Source organism: Peromyscus eremicus, chromosome 17 (assembly GCF_949786415.1).
Source record: "Peromyscus eremicus chromosome 17, PerEre_H2_v1, whole genome shotgun sequence".
Classification (NCBI taxonomy): domain Eukaryota; kingdom Metazoa; phylum Chordata; class Mammalia; order Rodentia; family Cricetidae; genus Peromyscus; species Peromyscus eremicus.
Window position 1 is genome coordinate 18,452,164 of NC_081433.1, and position 25,569 is coordinate 18,477,732.

Here is a 25,569-nt window from a genome sequence, read left to right on the forward strand (position 1 = left end):
CCGGCCCGCCGCCCCAACCACGTACCCAAGTGAGCAGGCTCTCGCACAGCTCCACCCGCTCCACAGACTCCACGTTAAACATCTTCCTTGAGGTGGCCGCAGCGCCTCCCCCGACCAACCAGAAGCCGCGGCCGGCCGTTCAGCTCGGGGTTGAGTCCGAAGGGTCGGGCAGCCGACCGGCGTCTGGCGGACCTTCTCTTCCGTCCGGCCGCTCCCGAGGCGCGGACGCTGGCAGCAGCTCCGCACTGTCACCAGCCCCTCCCTCCCTCCCTCCCTTCCTGGCTCGGGGCCGCGCGCTCTCCGTGCGCGCACCCGGCGCCGCCCGCCCACGCCCTCCTGCGCGGGCGCAGCCCCGCGCGAGCTGAAGCCCAGGCGCCACTGCGCACGCTCGCGCTCGGCCGGCCCCGCCCCGCCCCGCCCCTGGGGGCGCGCTCCCGACGCCCGTCCACGGCGCGTCGGGGGCGCGCGCCCTAGCCCGGCCCTTCTGCTGCGGCAGCGGCGGCGGCGGCGGCTGGTGTGTGTCTCTCCAGACGTCTGTCTGGCTCTCCCTGAAGCTCCGCACTGCGCGTGCGCCGACGCCGGCGCTGTCGCTTCAAGAAGCGGCTCGGTGGTTGCCCGAGAGGAGTAAGCTAGGCAGTCCCCGGAAATGAACTCTGTTCCGTCCCGAGGACTGGCACGGTAGTTCCTCCGCCGCCGCCGCCGCCGAGAGGTACGCGCCCCCCTCTCCCCGGCCGCGAGCGTGTGCCAGGCCACGCCCCCGCATAGGCCCGCCTGGGGGCGGGGGTGGAGGGTGGGGGCGCGCACGGCGGGGCTCGGCGCCGCGTGGGGCCGCGGGGCCGCGCTCCTCCGCGCGAGGGTGGGCTCCGCGCGCCGCCTGCCCCCGGAAGCCTGCGCTCCAGCCCGGGATCGCCCGAGCCGGCCCCGAGGCACAGGGCGAAGGTGGAGCGGCTGACGTGGGCGCGTCTCGGTGGCGGTGGGCGGGCTCGGCCCGGCCGAGGAGAGCCAGCCGCTCCTCCTTTGGAGCCCCCTCTCCCACAAAACTTTCCTTGGAAGTGAGGGAGGGTGGACGCCAGTTCACCAGTGCGTAAGGACCCCCCCGACTGTCCCTAAGGCCTGTTTCTCGTCGTGTTGGGAATCGGCTCCACTGAGGTGCATCCTTGTCCAGCTTTCGGTTTTTTTTTTTTTTAGACAGGCGTTGTAGGGTTGCATAGACGTTTTTAATGTGGCGTGCAGGATAGTGCCTAGGACGTACATGTTTGAGGGATGTTAATAAAATGAATTGCCAGGTTCTCGACAGTTCCTCCGCCCATACCATTTCTAGTCTGATTTTTGTGACAGGCACTTTATTGCTTTCCCTTCTAGCTTTCCCAGATGAGCATGCATGTAGTAGAGTTTTCCTTTGTCGGAGCTTGAACTTTTATGAATGGACCCATGCTGTGGGGTTTGACTTTTAAATATTAAATTATCTGCAAATTCCCACGATGGTCTAGTATTCCATTGTGTGACAACAGCCTTATATCCTTATATCCTGTTGATGTGCACTTCATTCCGGTTTAGGGCGTCTCAGAACAATGCTCTAATAAACATTCTTCTACCTGGACCTTGATGCAAAGGTATTGGCGTTTTCAAGACACCAAGACACAAGATACATGCTTTGGAGTCGTAGGAGAATTGTGGATTCAAAAGGTATGCCCAACTACCAGGTCATGTCAATTTTGATTTGGAGTGCTTCAGAAGTTAGCTTCCCAGGACACACCTTCACTTTGTTCTGCAGTTCCTGGAGCCTCCCCCTTCCCCATTAGAAGTTGGTTTTCTCACTGAGCGCTTAGAACTACCAAACAGCATTGAGTTTTTTCATGTTAACTTTTAGCGACTACTGCTTAATGATCACATGTAATCGATCATTTTATAGATGGGGAAAATCTTGGGCTGAGGATGTAGTGCTAGTTCATTACCCTAGCAAACATCAGTGCTTGAGTTCAATCCTTGGTACCAAAAACAAACAAACAAATAAATAATAAATCTTAGCTGAAGCCTTCTCAAAGGTTTTTCTTGCACACATTCTTCGTACAGGAGCAGAAATACCTTTAGAAATCCTAACTTTGAATCTCCCCTGCCTGTCAGTTCTATGTGGGTGCCCCTGGATCTTTGTCAGACTAGTGTTCCCACATTCCATACTGAACTGTTTCTGTAGAACCTGTGACACCTTTCCGTGACAAAATCTTGTTGGGTAAGTAAATGGTAAGTATATGTTACATTGACTTGGGCCTTGCTGAAGGGACTGTGGGATTTATAAAGTAACCAGATGTTACCAGCGTATAGAGACCATATGTTTTAGCCTCACTGAAGGGACGGTGGTATCTACAGAAACCACCTTTTCTCCAGCTGCTCAGGCTGTCAGGGCTTTGATACAATTGATTTAAAGTGTGTCTTTTCAAGTCTTTGAGTCCAAGGTGCTTTTATGCCTGATGTATGGTTACTGGTGTTTACTTTGTGTAGCTAGAGTTGTCCTGCCTGGCCTACAGTCAGGACAAATCTCTCTCACCTGCCAGTCCCACAGCCTCAGACCCGACCAAGTAAACACAGAGACTTATATTGGTTACAAACTGTATGGCCATGGCAGGCTTCTTGCTAACTGTTCTTACAGCTTAAATTAATCCATTTCTATAAATCTATACCTTGCCACGTGGCTCGTGGCTTATGGCTTACCGGCATCTTCACAAGCTGTTTCTCATCGTGGCGGCTGGCAGTGTCTCTGACTCAGCCTTCCACTTCCTAGCTTTATTCTCCTTGTCCCGCCTACACTTCCTCCTGCCTGACTACTGGCCAATCAGTGTTTTATTTACCAACCAATCAGAGCAACACATTTGCCATACAGAACATCCCACAGCAACTTTGTGCTTCTAATTACTCTTCAGGACAGAATTTACATTAAAAGCTCCTTGAAAGTAACTGCAGAAGCCACATGACCATCAAGTTGCTACATGAACCTGGGGGTTGGGGAATTACCAAATTTCCTTTGTTATGGGAAATTCTAGAATTTCTTCCTTTTCCCGTTTGTTTTTTTTTTTTTTCCTCCTTTGGCCCATCACCCTTACCCCTTTCCCCAACAGTGTTAGGAAAAGACTCAAGATAGATGTGTTGAGACTTTTCTGAGCTGTCTTTGTAGGCCTTACTCAGGTGGAGGCTAGTTCTCAACCACAGCTGTCTACGAGTTCAGGGGAAGGTGGTGTCATTCCATACGGCAAATTTTGGATTTGGTTGTGAGCACACATGTCAGATGAACGCGTTCGTGTCTTTCCACAATTAAACTCTGGAATGACAATAAATACACAAGGTTCAGTGACACCAGCTTGCCATATAGTCCCACCTACTTTGGTAATCTGGCTGCGGCAAAAGTGGGTTCTTTATTCCAGTCTTCACTAGTTGCATTAACTCATACCTAGTAGCATTAACTCATATCACAGCTCACAAGGCACAAGTAACTATATCTGTATGTCTCTGTATGGTTGACAGTTAAAGGGTCTGCAGCAGAGCTCAACAGATTTCAGAAAAGGGCTGAGAGAAGCTGCATTGATAGGTCATGAACCAGACCAGTGCCAGGAGGGTGCCGCTGGAGTCCACCTGCAAGGTGAAAAGCCAGACTGAGTGCTCAGGAAATGGGAGTTCCTGCCTAGGTTCAGGTGGGGGAGCAGGCTGAGTAGGCGGTGTCAATAACGGTCCAAGCCAAGCCGAAACTCCAGGGAATTAGGGGGTCCTCTGCTTGTTGGTCTTGGATGCGCACATCAATTATCAGACCATAGGTGGGTGTGGGGCCCTGTCATCCGAGTGTTAGAGGGACTGGCTGATTGTGTGTGTCAACTTGATGAAAGCTAGAGTTATCAAAGGAAGGAGGTTCAGCTAAGGAGAGTCTCAGTGAGATCCAGCTGTGAAGAATTTTCTATTTAGTGGTCAGTGTGGGGAGGGCCCAGCCCATAGTGAGTGGTTCCATCCCTGGCCTGCTGGTCCTGAATTCCATAAGGAGGTGGGCTGAGCAAGCCATGGAAAACTAGCCAGTAAGCAGCTTCCTCTCCATGGCCTCTGCATCATCTCCTGCTCCCAGAATCCTTCCCTGTTCAAGTCCCCATCCTGACTTCCTTCAGTGATGAACAGCCATGTTTTGAAGTATAAGCCAAATAAACCCTTTTCTCCCCATCGCTTTTGGTCATGGTGTTTCGTCTCGGCAATAGAAACCTTAACTAAGGTCTATTACTTTATTGGGTCCAGGTGAGAGAGTTACATTTTCTGTAGTCTGCCGTGTTGGATAAGTTCTTGTTCCTGGCTTCCCTGATATGTTTTTAATGTGCTCTTGTGCCCTTACACTTTAAATTTATTTCAATTCAGTAATAGTATGTCTCCCTTTCTACTTCCAGGAATAAGTCATTTATTAGTCTGTGCTGGGTGGGTGGGACCTGACAAACGGTGCTGTTAATGGGTCTACCCATTGGCTTCAGTTATCCAATTTTCTCAAAATGGACTGCTTAAGGTATAACATAGGAGAAATGTGAATAATGATAACAACTGTAATGCCTCAACTGATGTGCTTGGCTTGCAAAGCACTGCTTTCTCTGATTTTTTTTTTTTAAACAGGGTTTCTCTACATAGCCATGGCTGTCCTGGTGCTCACTATTTAGACCCACTGGCCCCCAAGTCACAGAGTTCCACCTGCCTCTACCTCCTTAGTGCTGGGATTAAAGGCATGTGCCACCACAACCGACCTACAAATACATATTTTTTTGAGACAGGTCTCACGTAGCCCAAGCTGGCCTCTAATTTCCTACACAGCTAAGGATAACCTTGAACTTCTGAACCTCCTCAGTATGTTTATGTGGTGCTAGTAATGGAACCCAGAACATTATGCATGCAGAGGTGCACTCTACCAACTAAACTACATTCCCAGCCCTGTCTTCAGGACTTTAATCATAGCCAGGGCACTTCTGATTTAAAGAGAGAATACCTAGGAAAGGAAAAGTCTTAACTGGTGACCTGACCTGTCCTTAGATTATCTCAAATGCCTGCTTCCCCCAGCCTCAGCCAGCAGTTCATTTGGCTGTTTTCAAGTGAAAATACTAAAAGTAGAGCGCTCTCTCTCTCTCTCTCTCTCTCTCTCTCTCTCTCTCTCTCTCTCTCTCTCTCATTCTCTCGTTTCCTTGTATGTAGTTTCACAATGGGAATTTGAAACTTGTCCTTAAAAAGTTCCTGGTATATGAGTGTAAAGTTGAGGAAACCCACCCTTGATGCATTTCTTTACTCAGGTTTCTTCCGCAGGAGGTAATTAACTAGCAGCTAATTCAGATCCATTTCAAGGATATTGATTTTTCACACTTAGTATTTTCTTCTTAAGAGAGATTCCCCAGATTAATGACTTTGGATAAAACTTTTTTTGAGACAGGCTTATGTACCCTAAGCTAGAATCGGTTGTGTCTTGCTGTTGCCAAATATGATCTTGAACTTCTTAATCCTCCCATCTCTGTGCTGGGGATCCTCCCCAAGTGCTGGGATTTCAGGTGAGGGCCAGTTTATTTTGTGGTAGGGATTGAAACGGGGTTTATGAATGCTAGGCAAGCACTCCATCCTCAGCCCTGGATCAAACTTTTCAGTCCAATATTTTATATAAATGCAGAACTTTGTTTATACTGTTGCATATTTGATTGACTATCCCCATCATTCCTCTTTAGTTATCATGTAAGTTTGAACGTAACAGTCTTGTTCTCTGGGGTGTTGGGGAGAATTATCCGTGACTGACCTACAGTGTAGTTGGGTTGTCTCTCATCATACTTGTAGTATTGGGGTGCTATCATTTTTCTCTAGAATTTGGGAAGGCGTTTGATGTCCTCCTTCTTTACTGCATATAAGCTTGGGGAGTCCGTTTTACTAAGTGCTGTGTGCAGAGCATGTGCTGGGTAACACAGTACTGTAGAGGACTCTGTTTCCTCCTTACGGGCTAAGACAGGGCGATTAGGTCTACTTGGAGACTTTATTTGATAATCAGGACTTAGAGCAGTAAGGGTAGGAGACTATCTTTCCTTAAAGGAACTAAACCTAAACCGAGAAAATGTCTCAATTTATTTTTGGTTTTGTTTCAATTTTTTTTTTCCACCTTTGAGACTTGAAGCTACTTTGTAGCCCAGGCTAGCCTGGAACTCATCATGTAACCCAAACCGGCTTTGAACCTGCAGTGATCCTCCTGCCTTGGTCTCCATTTTATAAAGTCCTGGAGATCAAACCCAGAACTTTGTGTATGGTAGGCAAGTATTCTACCAACTGAGCTACCTCTCCAGCTCTTCAGGAGAGGTATTTTTAAAGACTTTACTTTAAAAATACATATATGGGGGGGTAAAAAGTAGTTTCCTTAAAGAAAATAGCATTTCATCTTACCTAATGATTCTGGCAAATTAAAAAAAAAAAATCATTAGTAGGGGAACCTTAACTGAAGTTGTACTTAATGGTACCTACATTGAAAGAGCATGCTGTAAGTATTAGATACGTTAGAAGTAAGCCATACTTATATTGTTTTTTTTATATAGTTCATTTTCGCTTCTTATTTTAGACCTGTAATGGCCAAATACTACAGTGAAGTTCCAAGTCTGCAACAAGATGACTCAGTTATAGAAGGAGTAAGTGACCAAGTACTTGTGGCAGTGGTGGTCAGTTTTACTTTGATTGCTACTCTCCTGTGTGCACTTTTCAGGTGAGAGGAAAAGAAATGATCGGAGGTTCTGTGTCTTCCTGAAGGTCAATGACTCCTTGATTCTTCCTAGTAATAGCTGGTCTCAGTGACTCCATAGATGTTCTAAAGCATTTTATTTTCTATTAAGCTTTGAATGCTACCATATTTTTTCCTTACTTACCTGGGAATATTTAAATTCATTGTTTCCATTTTGATTAAAATATTACTATTTCCTATGAGTGTATCCTAGTTTTAAAAAACATTTTTTTTTTTTTTCTGAGACAGGGTTTTTCTGTGTAGTTTTGGTGCCTGTCCTGGATCTTACTCTGTAGACCAGGCTGGTATCAAATTCACAGAGATCCCACATGGCTCTGCCTCTTGAGTGCTGGGATTAAAAGTGTGCGCCACCACTGCCCGGCTAGTTTAAAAATGTTCATAATTGAAGGCCGGGCCGTGGTGGAGCACGCCTTTAATCCCAGCACTTGGGAGGCAGAGCCAGGCAGATCTCTGCAAGTTTGAGGCCAGCCTGGTCTCCAAAGCGAGTTCCAGGAAAGGCGCAAAGCTACACAGAGAAACCCTGTCTCGAAAAAACCAAAAAAAAATAAATAAATAAAAATAAAAATAAAAAATAAAAATGTTTATAATTGAATTCAGCTAGCCAGTGGTATGGATAATCCATGCAAAATAGTTAGATAGAAAAAGTGAACCAAACCAAACCAAAGACAAAAAACCCCACCTCATTACTGATACCAGTGCTCTCCTGGCCTAATCCCATTCCTTTATATTAGCTGCCAACTTCTTGCTTCTGATTTTCCATTATACTTGCTAAGATGTTAGTGGTATGCTCATGTCTTAGTTTGCTGTGATAAAGACCGTGACCAAAAGCAAGCTGAGGAGGGAAGGGTCTCTTTCTTTGTGGAGCTCTCCAGTCACACTCCATTACTGAGAGAACTCAGGACAGGAACTTGGCAGGAGCTGAAGCAGAGACCATGGAAGAGTACTGCTTACTGGCTTGCTCCTCATGGCTTGCTTAGCTGCCTTTCTTACACCATCCAGGCTGAGAGATCAGAGAGACAAAGGAACAAGCCACTGCCACGTCTCACCTTGCCAACTCCATGCCTCCTCTGACTGAGTCCTCAGCCAAAAGCTCTCCAGTCGAAAACCTTTAGTTCCTGTCTCCTCGTGCCTTATATACCTTTATCCGCCCAGCCATCACTTCCTTCCTAGTGCTGGGATTAATGGCGTGTGTGCTTCCCAAATACTGGGATTAAAGGTGTGAGATCTCAAGTGCTGGGATTAAGGGTGTGTGCCACCATTGCCTGGCTCTGCTTCTCTCCTAGACTGAGTCAGTCTCATGTAGTCCAGGGTGGCTTTGAACTCTCAGAGATCCAGATGGATCTCTGCCTCCCAAGTGCTAGGATTAAAGGTGTGTGCCACCACTGCCTGGCCTCTATGTTTAATCTAGTGGCTTGTTCTGTTGTCTGATCTTCAGGCAAATTTTATTCTTTTTCTAAAATTAAAAAAATATATTTTGAGGCCCAGATGATGGGTCAGTGGGCAGATACATTTGCCATGCCTGATGACTTGAGTTCAGTCCCAGAATTCACATGGTAAAAGAGAAGCAACACCTGTAAGTTATACTCTGGTCTACACATGTGTGCCATGGCGCACACACCCATACACAGACACATATGTACACCATACACAAAGTAAATGAGTTTTAAAATTATTAATTATTATTAATGGGTTTGGAGCATACTTGCCATGGTGTTCATGTGGAAGTCAGAGGGTAACATTGTAGTTAGTTTTCACCCTGGCATGGGTTCTGGAGACCCAACTCAGGTCGTTAGGCTTGCACAACAAGTGCCTGTATCCACGAAGCCATCTCATCAGCTTGTGGTCAAAAATTAGACTAATAACGCAGATGGATTAACCTGATAGTTTTTTTCAAAATTTACTGCATTCTATCCAACAGAAATGTACAGCACAACATTCATCCAGAAAACCAAGAACTAGTCAGGGTGCTTCGAGAGCAACTTCAAACAGAACAGGTATGGTTATGTAGTATGTATGTTTATGTAAGGGGATGTTATAACTCCCTTTTATATGCAGTGGTGAGGAGTCATTAGAAAATAACTTCTGAGAAATATCAACGTCTTTACTCCTTACGTTACAGTATATTGTTTTTCAGGTTATATAGTTTCATATTAAGCCTTTTTTTTTCCCCCAGACGGGGTTTCTCCGTGTAGCCCTGGCTGTCCTGGAACTCACTCTGTAGACCAGGTGACCTCAAACTCACAGAAATTCACCTGCCTCTGCCTTCTGAGTGCTGGGATTAAAGGCATGTACCACCACTGTCCAGCTGACATTTTCTTTTGTGGGTATTGGAGGCACAATAAGGCAGTCTCATGTATTCCTGTCTGGCCTGGGACGTAATTGGTAGTTGAGGATGCTCTTAAACTCCTAATCTTCCTGTCTCCACCTGTGTCTCAGTTACTTTTCTATTATTATGAAGAGAGCGAGGCAACTTATAAAAAAAAAAAGGCATTTAATTAGGAGCTTGCTTACTGTTTCAGAGGGTTAGTTCATTATCATCATGCTGGGGAGCATGGTGGCCGGCAGGCAGGCAGGCAGGCATAACATAACTCTGGAGCAGTAGCTGAGAGTTTACATCTTATCCATAAATTGGAGGCAGAGTAGGAGAGACTGGGCCTGTGGTGGACTTTTGAAACCTCAAAGCCTGCCCTCAGTGACACACCTCATCCAACAAGGCCACACCTCCTAATCCTTCCCAAACAGTTCACCAGCTAGAGTCCTAGCATTCAAATTCTGTATGAGCCTAATGGGAGCCATTCTCATTCAAACCATCAGAACCTCCCAAGTGCCACCAAACCCAGCACTAAATTGACTAGTCTTAGTCTATACAGGTACATGCATGGTTTTTATTAACTTGCTCTAAAAAGAGAATAATTTTTGTATTTGTTGTTTGTGTAGAAATAAGATTGGCCTTGACTGAAATGAAGTAGAAACTTTTGTTTGTTTGTTTGTTTGTTTGTTTGTTTGTTTGAGACAGAATCACATAGTCCTGTCTAGCCTAGAACTTGCTGTGTAGACTAAGCTGGCCTCAAACTCATAGAGACATACTTGCCTCTGCCTCCCTAATCCTGGGATTACAGGTATAAGCTACCATCTTAGGCTTTTGTTGTTAGATTCTTCCTTTTCTTTAAATGATACATTTTTTTAATTAAATTTTTTCATTTATCTTACATCCTGACTACAGTTTCCCCTCCCTTCTCTCCTCCCATCCCCCCCATCTCCACTCTGACCCCCATCCGCTCTTCCTTTGTTTCTGTTCAGAAAGGGACAGGACATTCTTTAAAAAAAAAAAAAAGAAAGAAAGAAAGAAAGAAAGAAAGAAAGAAAGAAAGAAAGGTAGAATTTTTTTATTTTAATATTTAAATATTTTAATATTTTCTTTTTGTAACATTAAGACTACTGTGACTATACCACCTTGGGTTATATTGGTGCTGTCTTAAGAAATATGAAAGTTTAATTATAATTTCTTAACATTGTATCAAAGTTCTTTAATTCAATTTGTAGTTAAGTTTATATTTACTAAATTTGATTTTTTGTGATAATTGTTTTATTTTAAAAAATTTTAATACCTATTTATTGTATGTATATACATGTTTTGCCTCATGTGTGCATGTGCAACATGTGTGTACCTGTTGCCATGGAATTCAGAAGAGGGTGTTGATCTTCTGGAACTTGATTACAGATGGCTGTGAGCCATCATGTGGGTTCTGGGAACCGAACATAGATACTGTAAGAACAGTTCATGCCCTTAACTGCTGAGCCAGCTCTCCAGTCCCTTGATGAAGCTGTACACTTCGGGTTGGTGCTAGATAGTTTCCAGGTCCTTAGGACTACAATCAATCCTGTCAGTGGAGTCTGCCCTCGTGGCACTTATATTTCAGAATATATTTGATGTGTGCTCTTGTACAAGTCATTTCTCTCAACACTGCTATCTGATCACAACAGTGGTGAGACCAAGGAATATGCATATATGTCTGTATTTGATTGGTTTGGGGTGTTGTGAGACAAAGTCTCATGTAGCCCAAGGCTGGAATTGTTAGGTAGGGTCACTTGGGTAACTTGGACTTCTTATCTTCCTGCCTCCACATCCTTGCAGTTGGGATTGCAAACATGTGCACCGAAAAGCATATTAACATTTACTAGCATGACTTTGTGAAGGACAATAGTGTTCATTTTTTTCTACTTCTAACTTCAGCAAGTCTTCACCGGAAGTTTAAGTTCTGTTCTTGTAGAAGGTAGAGCAGATATGCAACACTTATCAGAGGTTAAGTGTTAAGTGAAAAGGCTGTAGTATGTAGTCAGACACATACCTGCAATCCCAGCGTTTGAGAAGCTGGGGTAGAACTGCTGTAAATTCCAGGTCTGCCAAGGCTACATAGCAAAACGCTGTCTCAAAAAAAAATTTAATGAATAGTAAGAATAATAGTTTGATACTTCTCTTTTGGTGGTACTGAGGGCCTCATGCATGCTAAGTGGGTGTTCTCCCACTGAGTTACACTGAAGCATGATGTTCCTTTCATTTTTCTTATTTTTTAAATTTATTTTTATTTTTATTCTCTCATATATTACATCCTGACTATAGTTTTCCATCCCTCCCCTCCCCCAGATCTGTCCCCCACTGTACCTCCACCTCCCCTCAGAGAAGAGCAGGCCTCCCGGGACATCAACCTAACATGACATAACAAGCTACAATAAGGCCAGGCTGGAGGAGGCAACCCAGTAGGAGGAAAAGAGTCACACAAGCAGGCAAAAGAGTCAGAGACAGCCCCCTGCTCCCACTGTTAGGCATCCCACAAGAACACCAAGATACTTGGCCGTAACATCTATGCAGAGGACCTACATCAGACCCCTTCCCTGATCTCTGCGAACTGAGTCTGGTCCGTTGGTTCTGTGGGCTGTGCTCTTGTGGTGTCCTTGACCCCTCTGGTTCATCCTATTGTTCCCTCCTCAGGACTCCCCGAGCTCCAACTAATATTTGGCTGTGGAACTCTGCATCTGTTCCCATCAGTTGCTGGATGAAGTCTCTGGTCTTTTGATGACGATTCTGCTATGAAGCCTGGTGTTTCTTATTTTCTAGTTTATATATGAGCTTGTGGAACTCAAAATAACATATGCATTGTAATAAAGTAAAAGACGAACTTTGAGTTAATCTATATTTTGTTTTCAAATTGTGTTTAGGAAGGAACGTGGAGGCCAAGTAATTTAAATAAAACAATGTAACTTTGTAAGCTTCTCAGTCTTGCAAGACCTTAAACTATTGTGTATGTGTAATTTCTGTTCTGAGAGGTGTATCTGTGTCCTCTCACCAGGATGTCCCTGCTCCTGCTCGACAGCAGTTCTACACTGAAATGTACTGTCCAATCTGCTTACATCAGGCCTCCTTTCCTGTTGAAACAAACTGTGGACATCTTTTTTGTGGTAAGCAAACAATATCATACTTCGTTAAAGTGACTAGCCAAGACCTATAGGCTGGATTGATGGTTTTCTTTTTATCACATCTTCTATTTCCTGAGAAAAGTAGGTTGCTTCTGATGTCCTGCTGTAGTTGCTATCCAAATGATAGTATATTGTTTAGATGGTAAATGTACTAAGGTCTGAGGATGTAGACCAGTTGGTAGAGTGCCTGCACATCACGCACTTGATCCCTAGGACTGTATAAATCAGGTGTGGTGGTGCATGCCTGAATGCTAGTACTCAGTGGAGGAAGGAGGATCAGAAGTCAAAATCATCCTCAGCTAGAGAGCAAGTTCAAGACCAGCTTGGGTTACATGAGTGTTGTAGAATATTGTTTAAGGTGTGTTACTTTTGTTTATGCTCTGGAATTTGTTTAATGATGCAAAAAATGTGTTATATTTGTTTGATTAAATAAAATTCACCTTCGGTTAGAAGGCTGCGTCAGCAACTAGCTGACAGGAAGTGGTAGGGAGGAGCCAGGGGGAGAGGGGCTTTTAAATGGGGCCTGGGAGAAGGACAAGGGTTTTTTGGGAGATTTGAGCAAGGAGAGGAGAAGTGACTTGCCATTCAGCCTCTCTGAGGAGCAGAGAGTTCTTTGAATCTTGAGTTCTTTAGAGGGACAGAGATCTAGATAAATTCCCTAGGAAGCTGTGAAAGAGTCAGTGCCTGAGGGACTAGAATCCCCTCAGGCTGTGGCCTTTGCAGTCAAACTGCTGCAGCAGTGGCGGTACAGTGGCTGATTAGGACAGACATGGCTTAAAGGGCAGCAACAGTTATAAAGAAAGACGACACATGAGAAAAAAAGTATATACCCATGCATGTGTGATAGTATACACACAGACAGACAGGTGCTAAATCATTATTTTCTATTTAGTGTGTTAGCACTTGGGTTCCAAGCTTTAGAAAAAAAAGCAAAACTCATTAAGCTTCTATATCATGAGCACTATGTTTCTTGGAAGAATAGTTCAAGTTTCCTAGTAACATTATGGGTCCACTGAGTCCTCCTTCAAGTTTTGTCAATTTTATATGTTATTCAAACTTGCCATGGCAAGATTATTCTCTCAAGAACTAAGCCACAAACCTCTACTGCCTGTCTTTACTCTTTCTGTGTGACCTTAAGGAGTTGGAGATAGAGAATGAGAAACCTAGAACACATAAAGAGGGAGTATTTTCACATTCATTATCGATGAGAGGTACCTTCTGTCTCCCATTGGCTTTCCTGGTTCCCAGACGACTTCATAGAGAGTATCAAGATATCATTAATTTCTTACTATGTCCACACAAGGTTGGGAGGTGCCCACTGTGGACCGGAAGCATAACACACGTAATCTCATCCAGAACACAAATCAGAAACTGAGGCTGAGAGAAGGCAAGAAATTCTGTAATGGGTAACCCAGCCATCAAACAACCTAGATCTGTCTTTAAGCTCTGTGCTGAATTCTGCTTTGATCAGTGGCTTACAGAAGATGAACACTCTTAAGAGCTGCCCCCAAGTTAGAGGTGTCCAGTCATTAGGCCTATTTTTCAGTAATAGTATTCCTTTCTGTTAGTTGTAAGTTGAATAACAGTGTTTTTATGTTTTACCCTTTGAACCTACAGACACTACATAAAAATGTCCGAGTAGGATATTAGAAGCAGTCTATATACAATATATACAGTATATATAATTAAGGTAGATCTTGATTATTCCCGTATGCTCTGAATTTTTACTTAAAGACTACACTGTAGCACACCCTGGTCCTTTATTAGTATCCTCCCTTTTGTGTCTTTTGTTTGACGTCATCATAGAAGTCATACCGTTTTATTATTGATATTGCTGTGTTTGTTAGGAATATTTGAAATCCCTACCATGCAGTGCAGTTTTCTGTACATTGTGCTTATTATACTGAATCTAGTTGTGTTCCTTTTGCTGTTAATTTCAAACTCCCCAAGATTTTGTTCTTAAATCTTGTAGCCCTGGCTGGCCTAGAACTTGCTATGTGACCGGACTTGCTTCAAACCCAGAGATTCACCTCCCTCTGCCTTCTAAATACTGAGACTAAAAGCATATGCCCCCAGACCCAGCTGTGGTTTTAGTTTGGATTTTTTTTTTTTTTTTGGAGACAATATATTGCTTTGTACACCAGCCAGGCACTGAACCAACTCTACCTCAACCTCCAAAATGTTGAGATACAGGTGTGCACCACATTGCCCTACTTCACTAAGGGTTTTAGCCCAAGTCCCTAACACATGATAAAACCCTGAATTATCTGTGGAATGTATTATTCACCTTTGCCAAGGGAGGACAGTTCTCTCAGGAACTTTGCCCAGCCCTACTCTGAGCTCTACTCAGGATCTTTCAGCTTTTCTTTGTTTTGGTTTAAGACTTTCTGTGTTTGTGTGCATCAGTTCAGGTGTCCTGGTGTGTGTAGGGACGTTAAAGGACAAATCCCGGTGAGTCCTTGCCTTTCTACCTTGAGAGAGGCTTTCTTGTTCACTTCTGCATATGCCAAGCTGGCTGGCCTCCAAGCTTCTACCTGTTCGCCCGTCTCCACATCCTATCTCTAGAGCACCGAGATTACAGACATGTGCCACTGCATCCAACCTTGCATGGGTTCTAGGAGTCTGAACTCAGGTCCTCAAGCTTAGAGAGCAAGTGCTCTGTGGACTGCCGCCTCTTCTCCGGCCCGGTGTCAGTCTTTTAACTGTCTTGGGAGTGCTGAAGAGTAGCAGGATAAGAAGGATCAGCTGCGGGAGGGAAGCTAATGGCCATCAGGAGAGACAGCTTGCTGCTCTCAGACCTGTGGTAGGTATTCCTGATCCACCTGACCTGCCTTCTGAATCTAGACAGGACCTTGATCACCCTCCCGGCAGGTGTTAGCAGTCTGTGAGGCTTGGCAGGCAAAATGAACTTATTTGCCAACTCAGGCGTAGCCGATTCACTGAGTGGATAATCCTGGCAATTGAAAGATGGCTGTATTGTGTTCTTGCTTTTACCTCTGGGTCTGAGGTAATAGGGTAGATTGCTTCTGATATCCTGCTCTACTTGTTAGGTATGGTTTTCTTTTGAGCTGAGTCTCGTGGATCCTAGATTGGCCTCAAATGTGCTGTGTAGCCCAGGATGACCGTGAACTTCTGATCCGCATTACCTCCCAGGTGCTGAGATTTCAGGCATGCACTACATGCCTAGTTTCTGTGCTGAGGGGGGATTGATAACCCAAGGCCTTGTGAATGCTAAGCTACCACTCCTCCAGCTGAGCCATGTTACACACATTTATTTAGTAAATTCAAAAGTAAAAAACTTGTTATGCAATTTCTCAAAATTCTTTGAACAGTAGTTCAAGTACGTTAATACCACGTGTGTCAAGAGCTCTTAGGTCAGTAATTCTTTTATGTAGCAGAACATCTCTGCTCCATTGCAGTAAATTAGAGTAGTAACAGCAACAGAATCATCTTATTGGCATCTATAATCTACATTATTTTACTCTGTTAGGCCTCTGAGATTTTGTTCTCATTTTGCAATTAAGTAGATTCAGAGAGATTGTGACCCAGATGAAAGTTCAATCATTTCTTGCACCAGATGATACTTAAGTATCTTTTTCTGTGGAGGGAGAAATGTGAATAAAAAAAAAAAATCAAGCAATCTAATAGCAGATGAACTGAAGCATTTAATCTGCTGACTCATAGTTTTTCAGTGAAGCCAAATGGTGTTACGTAATTGGCAAAATAAGGACACCCACACCCTAGTTTCAGGAAAAGATACTCGAGATTAAATGAGTGTAATGTCTGTCAAAGTAGGTTGAATTTTGGGGTGAAAAGGTCATAGATAAAGCTAAGACATGGTATCAGATGAAAATAATATCACTAATAGATTAATTTCTGTTTTCTTTTTGTGTATATATGCACCTGTGTACATATTTGTATGTGTACAGGTTCATGTATTTGTGTACACAGACATATGTGTGTGCCTGTGTGTGTGTATACACATACTCACACATGTATGTGTTGAGGTCAGAGATTGGTGCTGCTATTGTTGCCAGTCTTATTTTGTTGTTGTTGGTGGTGGTGGTGTTTGTTTGTTTGTTTTTTGAGACAGGGTCTCTCTATTAATGTAACTTTGACTCTCCTGGAACTCACTTTGTAGACCAGTCTGGCTTCAAATTCATAGAGATCCACTTTCCTCAGTCACCACCCTAGTGTGCTAAGATTAAAGGTCTGTGCTACCAATTATCTTAGTTTATACAGTCCCTCCCCCAACCCAGAGTGCAGTGATTAGGTTAGACTAGCTGGCCAACAAGCCCCGATGATCTCTCTCTCATGCTGGGCTTACAAACCTGGCCACTGTACCTGGTTTTTACGTTGACACTGCAGAGCCAAACTCGGGGACTAATGCAGCTCCCTGACTTCCTGGTCTTCCTTTGTTTCCCATGGACGCTGGGGACAAGCCCTTCAGCAACTGAGCTATCTCTGTAGCCCCAAGTTTTGCTTTCCTACGGGTTTTGTGTGAAAGTAGAATGCCCGAAGTACTTAATGAACTTTGTAATTAACACAGAGCTCCATGAAGGTTAGCTTTTAAATTCCTCTTGAAGTTGGTAAATTGGCTGTTCCCTCATTTGGTCAGCCTCTGCTAATGCAAGTGGTTGCTCTCCAGTATTCTCACAAAGCCTTCCTCTCTGCTTTAACTCTTGTGTATAAAGAACACAAGTTCTTGTCTTCTGTTTTCTGCCCGAATAAACCTTAGCTATCCTACAAAGTTCAGTTCCAGTGCTGGACTCAGGTTGCTCTGTACAGATCTACTCCTTTTCATTTCACATTGCACAGTTGAAGACTAGCTATCTTCTGATTTGAGTATGTCACTTGGTTTTCCACAATTGGGTTGCTATTGCTTCTTCTAAATTCTGACTTAGAGAGGTCAGAGTAAAGAACATGGGCTGGGAATGTAGCTCAGTTAGTAGAGTACTTGCCTGGCATACATGAAGTCTTCTGGTTGGCCCTTTAAAAGCATCAGACAGTAAAAATCCTCATGTTACTGGGTTAAGTTAAGTGTTTATTTACTGATGCCCTTACCCACTTTTGAGGTCTTCTTTGAGGCAGGGTTGCCATCTTTGGTTGTTTTGTTGCCCATGAATATCTTTGTGTGTGTGTGTGTGTGTGTGTGTGTGTGTGTGTGTGTGTGTGTGTGTTCATATGAGTATACATGTGTGGGGGTGCTTGTGGAGGCCCGTGTTAACCTCAGGTGTTGGTCCTCAGGATACCGTCTTCTTTTCCGTTTGGGTATGGAGGTGTGGAGGTGGATGGGTGTGCATGCATGTGGTGGTGTCTTCCTCAGTCACTCTCTACCTTATTCTTGAGATAGAGACTCTCACTCAACCTGGAGCATGCTCATTTGGCTAGGCTGGCTGGCCAGCAAGGCTCAGGAATGTTCATATGGCCACCTTTTCTGCTTTGGCATCTCAGGCACAGACTGCAGAGCCTGGATTTAAACAGTAATGTAAAGTGAACGTGAGTACTGGGATCAGAGTTCTCATACTTACTCTGACTTTACATACTCAGCCACCTCCCCAGGCCTGACCTTTTCTCTCTTTTGAGGTGAGAGCTGGTCCTCTTACTGTCATGGAGCTTACTAGGTAGGCTAGGCTGGTTGGCCAGTGAACCCCAGGGATCCACCTGTCGTTGCCTCCCCAGTACTGGGATCCCATGTGTGTGCCACAATGTCCAAATATTTTACATTGGCTCTTGGGAGCCAACTGAGGTCCTTATGTTTGTACAGCAAAGACTTTACTGATTAAGCCATCTCCCCCATCCTCATGAATATCACCTAGTATAGGAAGTACTTCAAATATTGAACTAGGATATACATTTTGTCAAGGAAGCCTAGTATTTCAGTGATTTGGTTTTCACTTTTTGGAGTGGCAGGGAGGGAAGGTTTCTTATAGCCTAGGCTGGTCTTGAACTTGCTGTGTAGTTGAAGTTGATCTTAAACTCCTGACCCTCTCACCTCAGCCTTGTAAGTGAAAGGATTATAGCCACCACATCTCACTTAATTTGGCTTTCTAAACCCTTGTTATTGTTGAGACAAGGTTTCAATGGGTAGCCCCGTGTGGCCTCTAACATGAAATCCAGCTGTCTGTGCTTCCCAAGTACTGGGATTATAGGTATGTGTCACAACACCCTGCTGGTTCACTGAACTCCTAAAAAAAAAGTATTTTTCAGCTATATCAAATTTGGAACAAAAAGTATCTGACAGTTTATCATATGTAATACCATGATTATTATACATAGGAAACTATTTTCTATGAGGCCTTAGTAACTGAGGGGGTTAATATTTGCTTTTTATTGTATAAAAATGTCTGTTGCTTAATTAGTAGCTGAATTTTTTTTTTTTTCTTTTTCCGAGACAGGATTTCTCTGTGTAGCTTTGCGCCTCTCCTGGAACTCACTTGGTAGCCCAGGCTGGCCTCGAACTCACAGAGATCCGCCTGGCTCTGCCTCCCGAGTGCTGGGATTAAAGGTGTGCGCCACCACCGCCCGGCAATAAAAATGTTTTTTAATAGTGGGAAATGATTGCCAGATTTTAATTTACCTGAAGATTTGGTTGGATGAAATAAAAATTTTTTCTAGGAATATTTAATAAACAATGTACTAAAACAATGTTTTAAGGAAGGTAATGCTGTTAAGTAGTTGAAACTTGACTAGCATATATGGACTTGAAAGCTTCAATGTTGATATTTTCTTATTCCACTAGGTTCCTGCATAATTGCATACTGGCGATATGGGTCCTGGCTTGGTGCAATCAGTTGTCCAATCTGTAGACAAACGGTAGTGTTCTTCTCTATATATAAAGCATCACTTATGTTATTCATTTCATAAATATTAGCAGTTTTTTTTGTTTTAAAGTATTTTATTTTATGTGTATTTGCCTGAGTGTCTGTATGTGCAGCCTGTGTGTGCAAGAGCCCATAGAGGTCAGAAGAGGTATTGGATCCTCTCAAACTGAAGTTATAGTGACTATGAGCTACCATATTGGTGTTGAGAACTGAACCCATCTGCAGGAGCTAAGCTTTCTTAACCACTGAGCCATCTCTCCTGCCCAATATTAGCAGTTTTAAAATTTAAATTGAGCTACATTTTCAGCCAAACTACATTTTTACTGTGTCTGTGACTTCACTAATTTTTAAAAAAATACATTAAAAATCATTATGGTATCATAAAGAAAGGAATTATATTTTAAATCCTATAGTTTTAGTGATGAAAAGCAAGTGATAAATGAGTTTGTCCCAATTCCTAAGCCTTTGTTATATGACCAGCAAAGGAATAAATGAACCAGATAATCACATGGCAGCATGATATCTCCTGCATACTGTTCTCTTTTGGAAAAATATGTTCTTCCTTTTAAAAATATTTAATGTGTGCCATTTTCTTTGAACTTTAGTAATGAAACTACACAGGTATTCTTACAATGTGCGTATCCTTTGTTCTAGCTATCATTTTCCCATTACTGTTAGAGCAGGAGAGCCAGATTTTCTTCTTGTTTCCTTTTTATTTTTGCAGTCGCAAACTTGACCTCATTCACTTTTTCCTTTTTCTCACATGGTTGGAAGTAAAGTTGATCCCCCCCCCCCCCGTCACATTGTTTCTGTGGCTAATTTGATGTGTGACATAGGCAATCAATTTGCCATAAGCTAACTGCCAGTAGCTCTTACCTTTTGCCAGAAACATGGAGGCCAGATAGTATATCTTGAACTGAGTTCCACCATGTCTTAGCCAGTGTTCTGTTGCTGTGAAGAGACACTATGACCACAGCAACTCTTATAAAGGACAACATTTAATTGGGACTTACTTACAGTTGAGAGGTTTGTCATCATGGCAGGAAGCATGGTAGCACTCAGGTAGACATGGTGCTGGAGAGGTAGCTGAGAGTTCTACATTCACATTCAAAGGCAGCCGGAGAGACTGGGCATGACTTGACATTTAAAACCCCAAAGCCCACCCTCAGTGACACACTTCCTCCAACTAGGCCACGCCCCCAACCCCTATCAAGTAGTGTCACTCCCGAATGACCAAGCATTCAAATCTCTGAGTCTGTGGGAGCCATGCCTATTCAAAGCACCACCCACTGTTCTGCCCTCTTTTTGACTTCACCCATGGCCTGGTGCACTGAAAACTGAGTAGGGACTAGTAAGGTGATGAAGCTGTCTTGTCGGATAGCCACTGCTTCCATAACCCTAGTCCTTCAACCTGCAGGCAAGACAGGAAGTGCTGCCATGCCTCTTGTTTCACCAGACAAAAGGCTGTGGAAATGAGATGCAGGCTCCTGTCCCCGACTAGAGTACACTTAGCACTCCTCTCTGTATGTGAACTTCAAACACTCCCACCAGGATTTCAAGGATTTTTTTATTCTTCAGGTTTATTGGACATCCCAGGGAAAAGTTTATTTTTGTTGTAAAACCACCTGCAATACCACGTAACAGGCGGTGTAACAGGCTAGCCTCCCTGATTCATTCATGGTGAAGCTGTGTCCTCTTTTCCCATGCATGCATAGCACTAACACAGTGCCTAGCTCACAGGAGGTGCTCAGTTAATATTTACTGAAGGACTACATTCATTCATTCGTTTTGAGACAGGGTCTCACTGTGCAGCCCTGGCTGTCCTAGAACTCACTATGTAGATCAGGATGGCCTTGAACTCACAGAGATTTGCCTGCCTCTGCCTCCCGAGTGCTGGGATATAAAGCATGTGCTATCACTCCTGACAAGACTGCATTTAAAAAAACAAAAACAAAAACAATTCAGGCTTTTAGAAAAGAACAGTTGCAAGAAGGAAAACACCATGAGGGTTAAATCTCTAAAGATTTGATTTTTAAGGGTTACATATCTTGACATTTAAGGGTTAATCATGCTAGAGACTTAAAATTATTGCTTTATTACAGAGACTACATTTTTACTAACAAATCCGTGAAGGAATGGATGACTGTGTCTGCTGTTCATACCATTCGGTCGCTCCTTCATTTAACTGTTTGGAAAATATCCGATCAGTGGTTTTCTTAACCTGAGGAAGGATAAAAACATCTAGAATGATTCAAAACTAAGCCTATTCTTTAAAAAAAAAAAAAAGATTTATTTATTTATATAGTATGTATATGAGTGCGCTGTCTACATGTACATCTTGTAAGTCAAAAGAGGGCATTAGATCCCAGCATAGATGGTTGTGAGCCACCATGTAGTTGCTGGGAATTGAACTCAGGACCTCTGGAAGAGTAGCCAGCTCTTACTCAATGATCCATCTCTTCAGCCCACTAAACCTGTTTTGAGTCCCTTCCATTTTATCTCATTATATTTCAGTGATTATTCTTTACATATTGTTATGTTCTTAACTAAACTTACTTTTCAAGGTCCCTGTATTGTCCTGAGGCAACAGTCTGCTGTCTCCACCATGGCCATGAAAGTAGCAAAACTAATCTTTGTTAGTGGTAGTACCAACACTTATATCTGCTTATTACAAAAGGAATTGGTGTTTTAGAGTCAGGCCATACAGTACTGTAATTTCTGTATTATAAGAGTGCTCAAAAATATGTCAAATGTGAGTTAAAAATGAGTCATTCAGAAATGCCTAATCTTTCTCTGAAAATGATAGGTTTATATATTTTTTTAAAATATTTTTAACTTTGTTACTGAAGGTTTTCCTATCACCCTTTTATCTCCAAGTGTATGTTTTCCAGAGAACTATGAGTTCTAGCCCCTGATATGGGTGGGAAAATTAGTATTAGAGTAAGTGTTTAGATGTGGAACTCATTTTATCTTGGAGGAATTAAAATTTACATTTTGTATTACATTTTACGGTAAGGCAGTAATTATTTGCTTGTTCCCCCATGTTGCCTTTATTCAAAGGAATGAATGAAATACACATTCAGAAGCTTTTCTCATTCTCTTGAACAACACAAAGTGAAAAAGTAATAATAATGGTGCAGAAGGTGTAACAGCTTTTTCCTGTAATACGCAGGTAACTCTACTCCTAACAGTATTTGGTGAAGATGATCAATCTCAGGATGTTGTAAGATTGCGTCAAGATGTTAATGATTATAACCGGAGATTCTCAGGGCAGCCTAGATCTGTAAGTAATGGTGTAGCAGGTGCAAAGTCAGAGAGCCTTTATACTTCTTTTTGTAAAGTCAGATTTACAACCACTCTTAGACATACGAAGTCTTATGCGTTTTGGACCAAGTTTCAACCATCATCGCCAGTCCTTGAGTTAGAGTTTTTATTTTTGAGACAGAGCCTCACTATGTAGCCCTGGCTTGTCTGGAACTTGATATATATATCTAGTCTGGCCTTGAAATCACACAGGTCTACTTGCCTCTGCCTCTCAAGTGCTGGGATTAAAAGCATGTGCCACCTTGCTCATTCCTTTCCTGGTTTTGACCTAGCATTAAAAAAGTTTTATTTTTGTATATGTATGTGTGCTTGCATGTGTGTATGTGCACCACATGCATGTAGGTGTCCATGGAGGCCTAAGAGGACATTAGTACCCTGGAACTGGAATGGTGATTGTGAGCCACCCAGTGCGGGTGTTGGAAACTGAACCTAGGTCCTCCACAATGGTAATAAGTGCTCCTAACCTCTGAGCCGTCTCTCCAGCCCCACGTTATTTTATTTGTTCTACACATATCCTCTAGGGACACCTCTGCCCTGCATATGTGTGCACACGCACATTAGTGTTTTTAATGTAAAGTACTTACCCAGGCCTTGTGGAGCAGACGCGTAATCCCAGGTATTTGGGAGGCTGAGGCAGGAGGATCCCAAATTCAAGGTGAGCCTTAGCAACTTGATGAGATGCTCTCTGAATAAAAAGTTAAAAAGAGATCTAGGGATATAACTCAGAGTAGAACACTTGCTTATCAAGGCCCTGGGTTCAGTCCCCAGTGTTACAGAACTGTGTATAGTCTGGCTTTTTATTACTTACTTATTATTACAAAGGCCTACTAAGGCCTTGGGTTCAATCCCCAGTGTTACAGAACTGTATATAGTTTGGCCTTTTATTGCTTATTTATTATTACAAAGGCCTTTTCTGTAGAACATCTTTAGTAATTCTTCTGAAATTAAATACTCAATTATTGTTAAATTATCTCTAGTGTCTAGTGTGTTAGAAAGTTGTAACCCAAGGTCACCTCATCTGATAATTGATTGCTTTTGAATCCAGCCCAGATATATCTTGATAGTACATCTGGCACTTGGGAACAAATCTCAGACTATAAGCCTATATAATAATTTTTCTTTTTTTGAGACAGGGTCTCATTCTGCAGCCTAGGCTGGTCTTTGAGCTATTGTTGATTCTCCTGCTTTCCCATCTCCTGATGCTGGGAATTACAGTGTGAACTACCATTCCTGGCCTATGGTTTCTTGGCTTATTTTCTTAAGTCAGATTATTGATAACTTGAGTTTTGCATGATTTTAGACTTAGAATCACTTATCTGAGTTTTCAGATTCAGAATATTTGCATGGATTTTTACAAATAGAGCCTCCCAAATCTGAAAATCGTAAAATCATAAATTTGACATTCTGAAATCCCAAACCTTTTGCCTCCAGTTTTAGACTTTAGAGCCTTTTATCTTTCAGAACAAATCAAAATTATGTAGCATATAAAGTATCAGACTTAAAGATAGCGTGTACTCAATCTATATCCCACATTTTAAGCATTTTGGTACTTTATTATTTTTTAGTTGTCTATAATAAAACCTGTTTTATAAGAATCTACTAACTAAACTATTTTTAAGTAAAATACATAATTGGAAGGTCTGGTATTAAGTGTGCGAAACACCTTAATTCATCTTAGCTGAATTTGTACATTGTACAAAAATTTTATTACTTTTTAATTTGATATATTAGATGTTAAATCGTAGTACTTGTTTTTCCTCCTTCAGATTATGGAAAGAATCATGGATCTCCCCACCTTGCTGAGACATGCATTCAGGGAAGTGTTTTCAGTTGGGGGTCTCTTCTGGATGTTCCGAATTAGGATAATGCTTTGTTTAATGGGAGCTTTTTTCTATCTAATATCGCCTCTAGATTTTGTACCTGAAGCCTTGTTTGGAATTCTGGGCTTTCTAGATGACTTCTTTGTTATCTTTTTGTTGCTTATCTACATCTCTATTATGTACCGAGAAGTGATAACCCAAAGACTAGCTAGATGAGAAAAATTACTTTACTAGAATATCCGAGCTTATATAAAAAATCCAATAAAAGGATCTATGGCAGTATCCATCACCCAACTGTTATTTTACAAGCTTAAAGCTTTTGGTTATCATTTGACAAATGCCTAACAATATACAACTGGAATTTTTACATAATACAGGTTCTAATGTTAAGATGAGATTATAGTGATCTACAGCTTTATCTCAATTCTGTGTGTCTGTAAAAAAATATGGAACCAATTGAAAAAGGATATTTTGTGGTTTCTTTTTCTCCAAATTACTTAGCTAAATTAGATACATAGTCCAATATTGCTAAATGTACAAATCATCCTCCTCCGTGGGTACCCATACAATAATAGAATATTTTTGTTAACGTCAAATATTGTATGATACTAGGGAAAAGCCAGTGTCTCCATGTTTCCTAATCTTTGCGGACCTGGAGCAGCTCTGCTTTTTCATTTTTGTCTAATTCTTTTTGATCAGCTGAAAATGAAAGAAACCTGAACTTCATGATTTGACTATATTTCAGTCTATGAAACACTTTAATCAGCAGGAGAATTAACAAAGTCAAAAACGTGCATCTCCTGGAGGCACTTTTGACATTCAGTTGTGACATTTAACCAAGAGTTGGCCTTTTTATAGAAACAAATATTAAAGTAACTTGTAGCCAGTTGTGATGGCTTTATACTTGTAATTTCTGCATTCAGGAAGCTGAGGTAGGAGATTGCCGCAAGTTCAAGGTCTGCCTGGGCTATATAATGAGTTCCAGGTCAACTTGAGCTTTAGAGTAAGGTCCTGCTCAAACCAAAAGCAAGGCTGTGGGTAAAGGTGCTTGCTGTCAAACTTGACACCCCAGGTTCGAACCCTGGGTCTCACATAGTGGAAGGAGAGAACAGATCCTACACGTTGTCCTCTGACCTTCACATGTGCGCTGTGGTCCATATGTGCGCACACACACAAAGTAAACAAAAGCAATTAAAGAGAAAACATCAAAGCAGCTTGTAAAGGGAACTTATTTTGTTTTAGGAACCTAAGTAATATTGCAAACACTTAGTAGTTTGACACATTTTTGAGGAAACAGGATCTTCACTTCTCTTGGTGTTAGGGGCTTTGGGAAGGTAGTAAGAACAGTGTTTATATTTTA

The 25,569-nt window shown here is 42.4% G+C and overlaps 2 protein-coding genes across 3 annotated transcripts in view; one reads left to right on the plus strand and one right to left on the minus strand.

Moving 5' to 3' along the window:
• Hook3 (hook microtubule tethering protein 3) overlaps window positions 1-259 on the minus strand; it is a 90,246-nt gene extending 89,987 nt beyond the window's left edge. Inside the window, exon 1 of the mRNA XM_059244773.1 lies at window positions 26-259. Coding sequence (XP_059100756.1) covers window positions 26-82 — 57 coding nt within the window. The 5' untranslated portion in view covers window positions 83-259. The remainder of the gene's footprint in view (window positions 1-25) is intronic.
• A 648-nt stretch (window positions 260-907) lies between these two features.
• Window positions 908-24,676, plus strand: Rnf170 (ring finger protein 170). Of its 2 annotated transcripts, none has more exons than XM_059244639.1 (8): window positions 908-1,149; window positions 1,558-1,686; window positions 6,590-6,730; window positions 8,685-8,760; window positions 12,115-12,223; window positions 18,984-19,057; window positions 22,238-22,348; window positions 24,156-24,676. In XM_059244639.1, the coding sequence occupies exons 3-8, from the start codon at window positions 6,597-6,599 to the stop codon at window positions 24,423-24,425; spliced, it is 774 nt and encodes a 257-aa protein (XP_059100622.1). In that variant the 5' UTR covers window positions 908-1,149; window positions 1,558-1,686; window positions 6,590-6,596; the 3' UTR covers window positions 24,426-24,676. The 2 variants fall into 2 exon arrangements, with proteins under 2 accessions (XP_059100622.1, XP_059100623.1); XM_059244640.1 differs by having other exon boundaries at window positions 908-1,080.
• The last annotated feature ends 893 nt before the right edge of the window (window positions 24,677-25,569 follow it).

Bases quoted from the DNA above. Each gene is read 5' to 3' on its own strand.
- Rnf170 (XM_059244639.1), top strand. From the start codon at position 6,597: ATGGCCAAATACTACAGTGAAGTTCCAAGTCTGCAACAAGATGACTCA. The intron at 6,731-8,684 runs GTGAGAGGAAAA...TCTATCCAACAG, and splicing joins CTCCTGTGTGCACTTTTCAG to AAATGTACAGCACAACATTC. The intron at 19,058-22,237 runs GTAGTGTTCTTC...TGTAATACGCAG, and splicing joins GTCCAATCTGTAGACAAACG to GTAACTCTACTCCTAACAGT.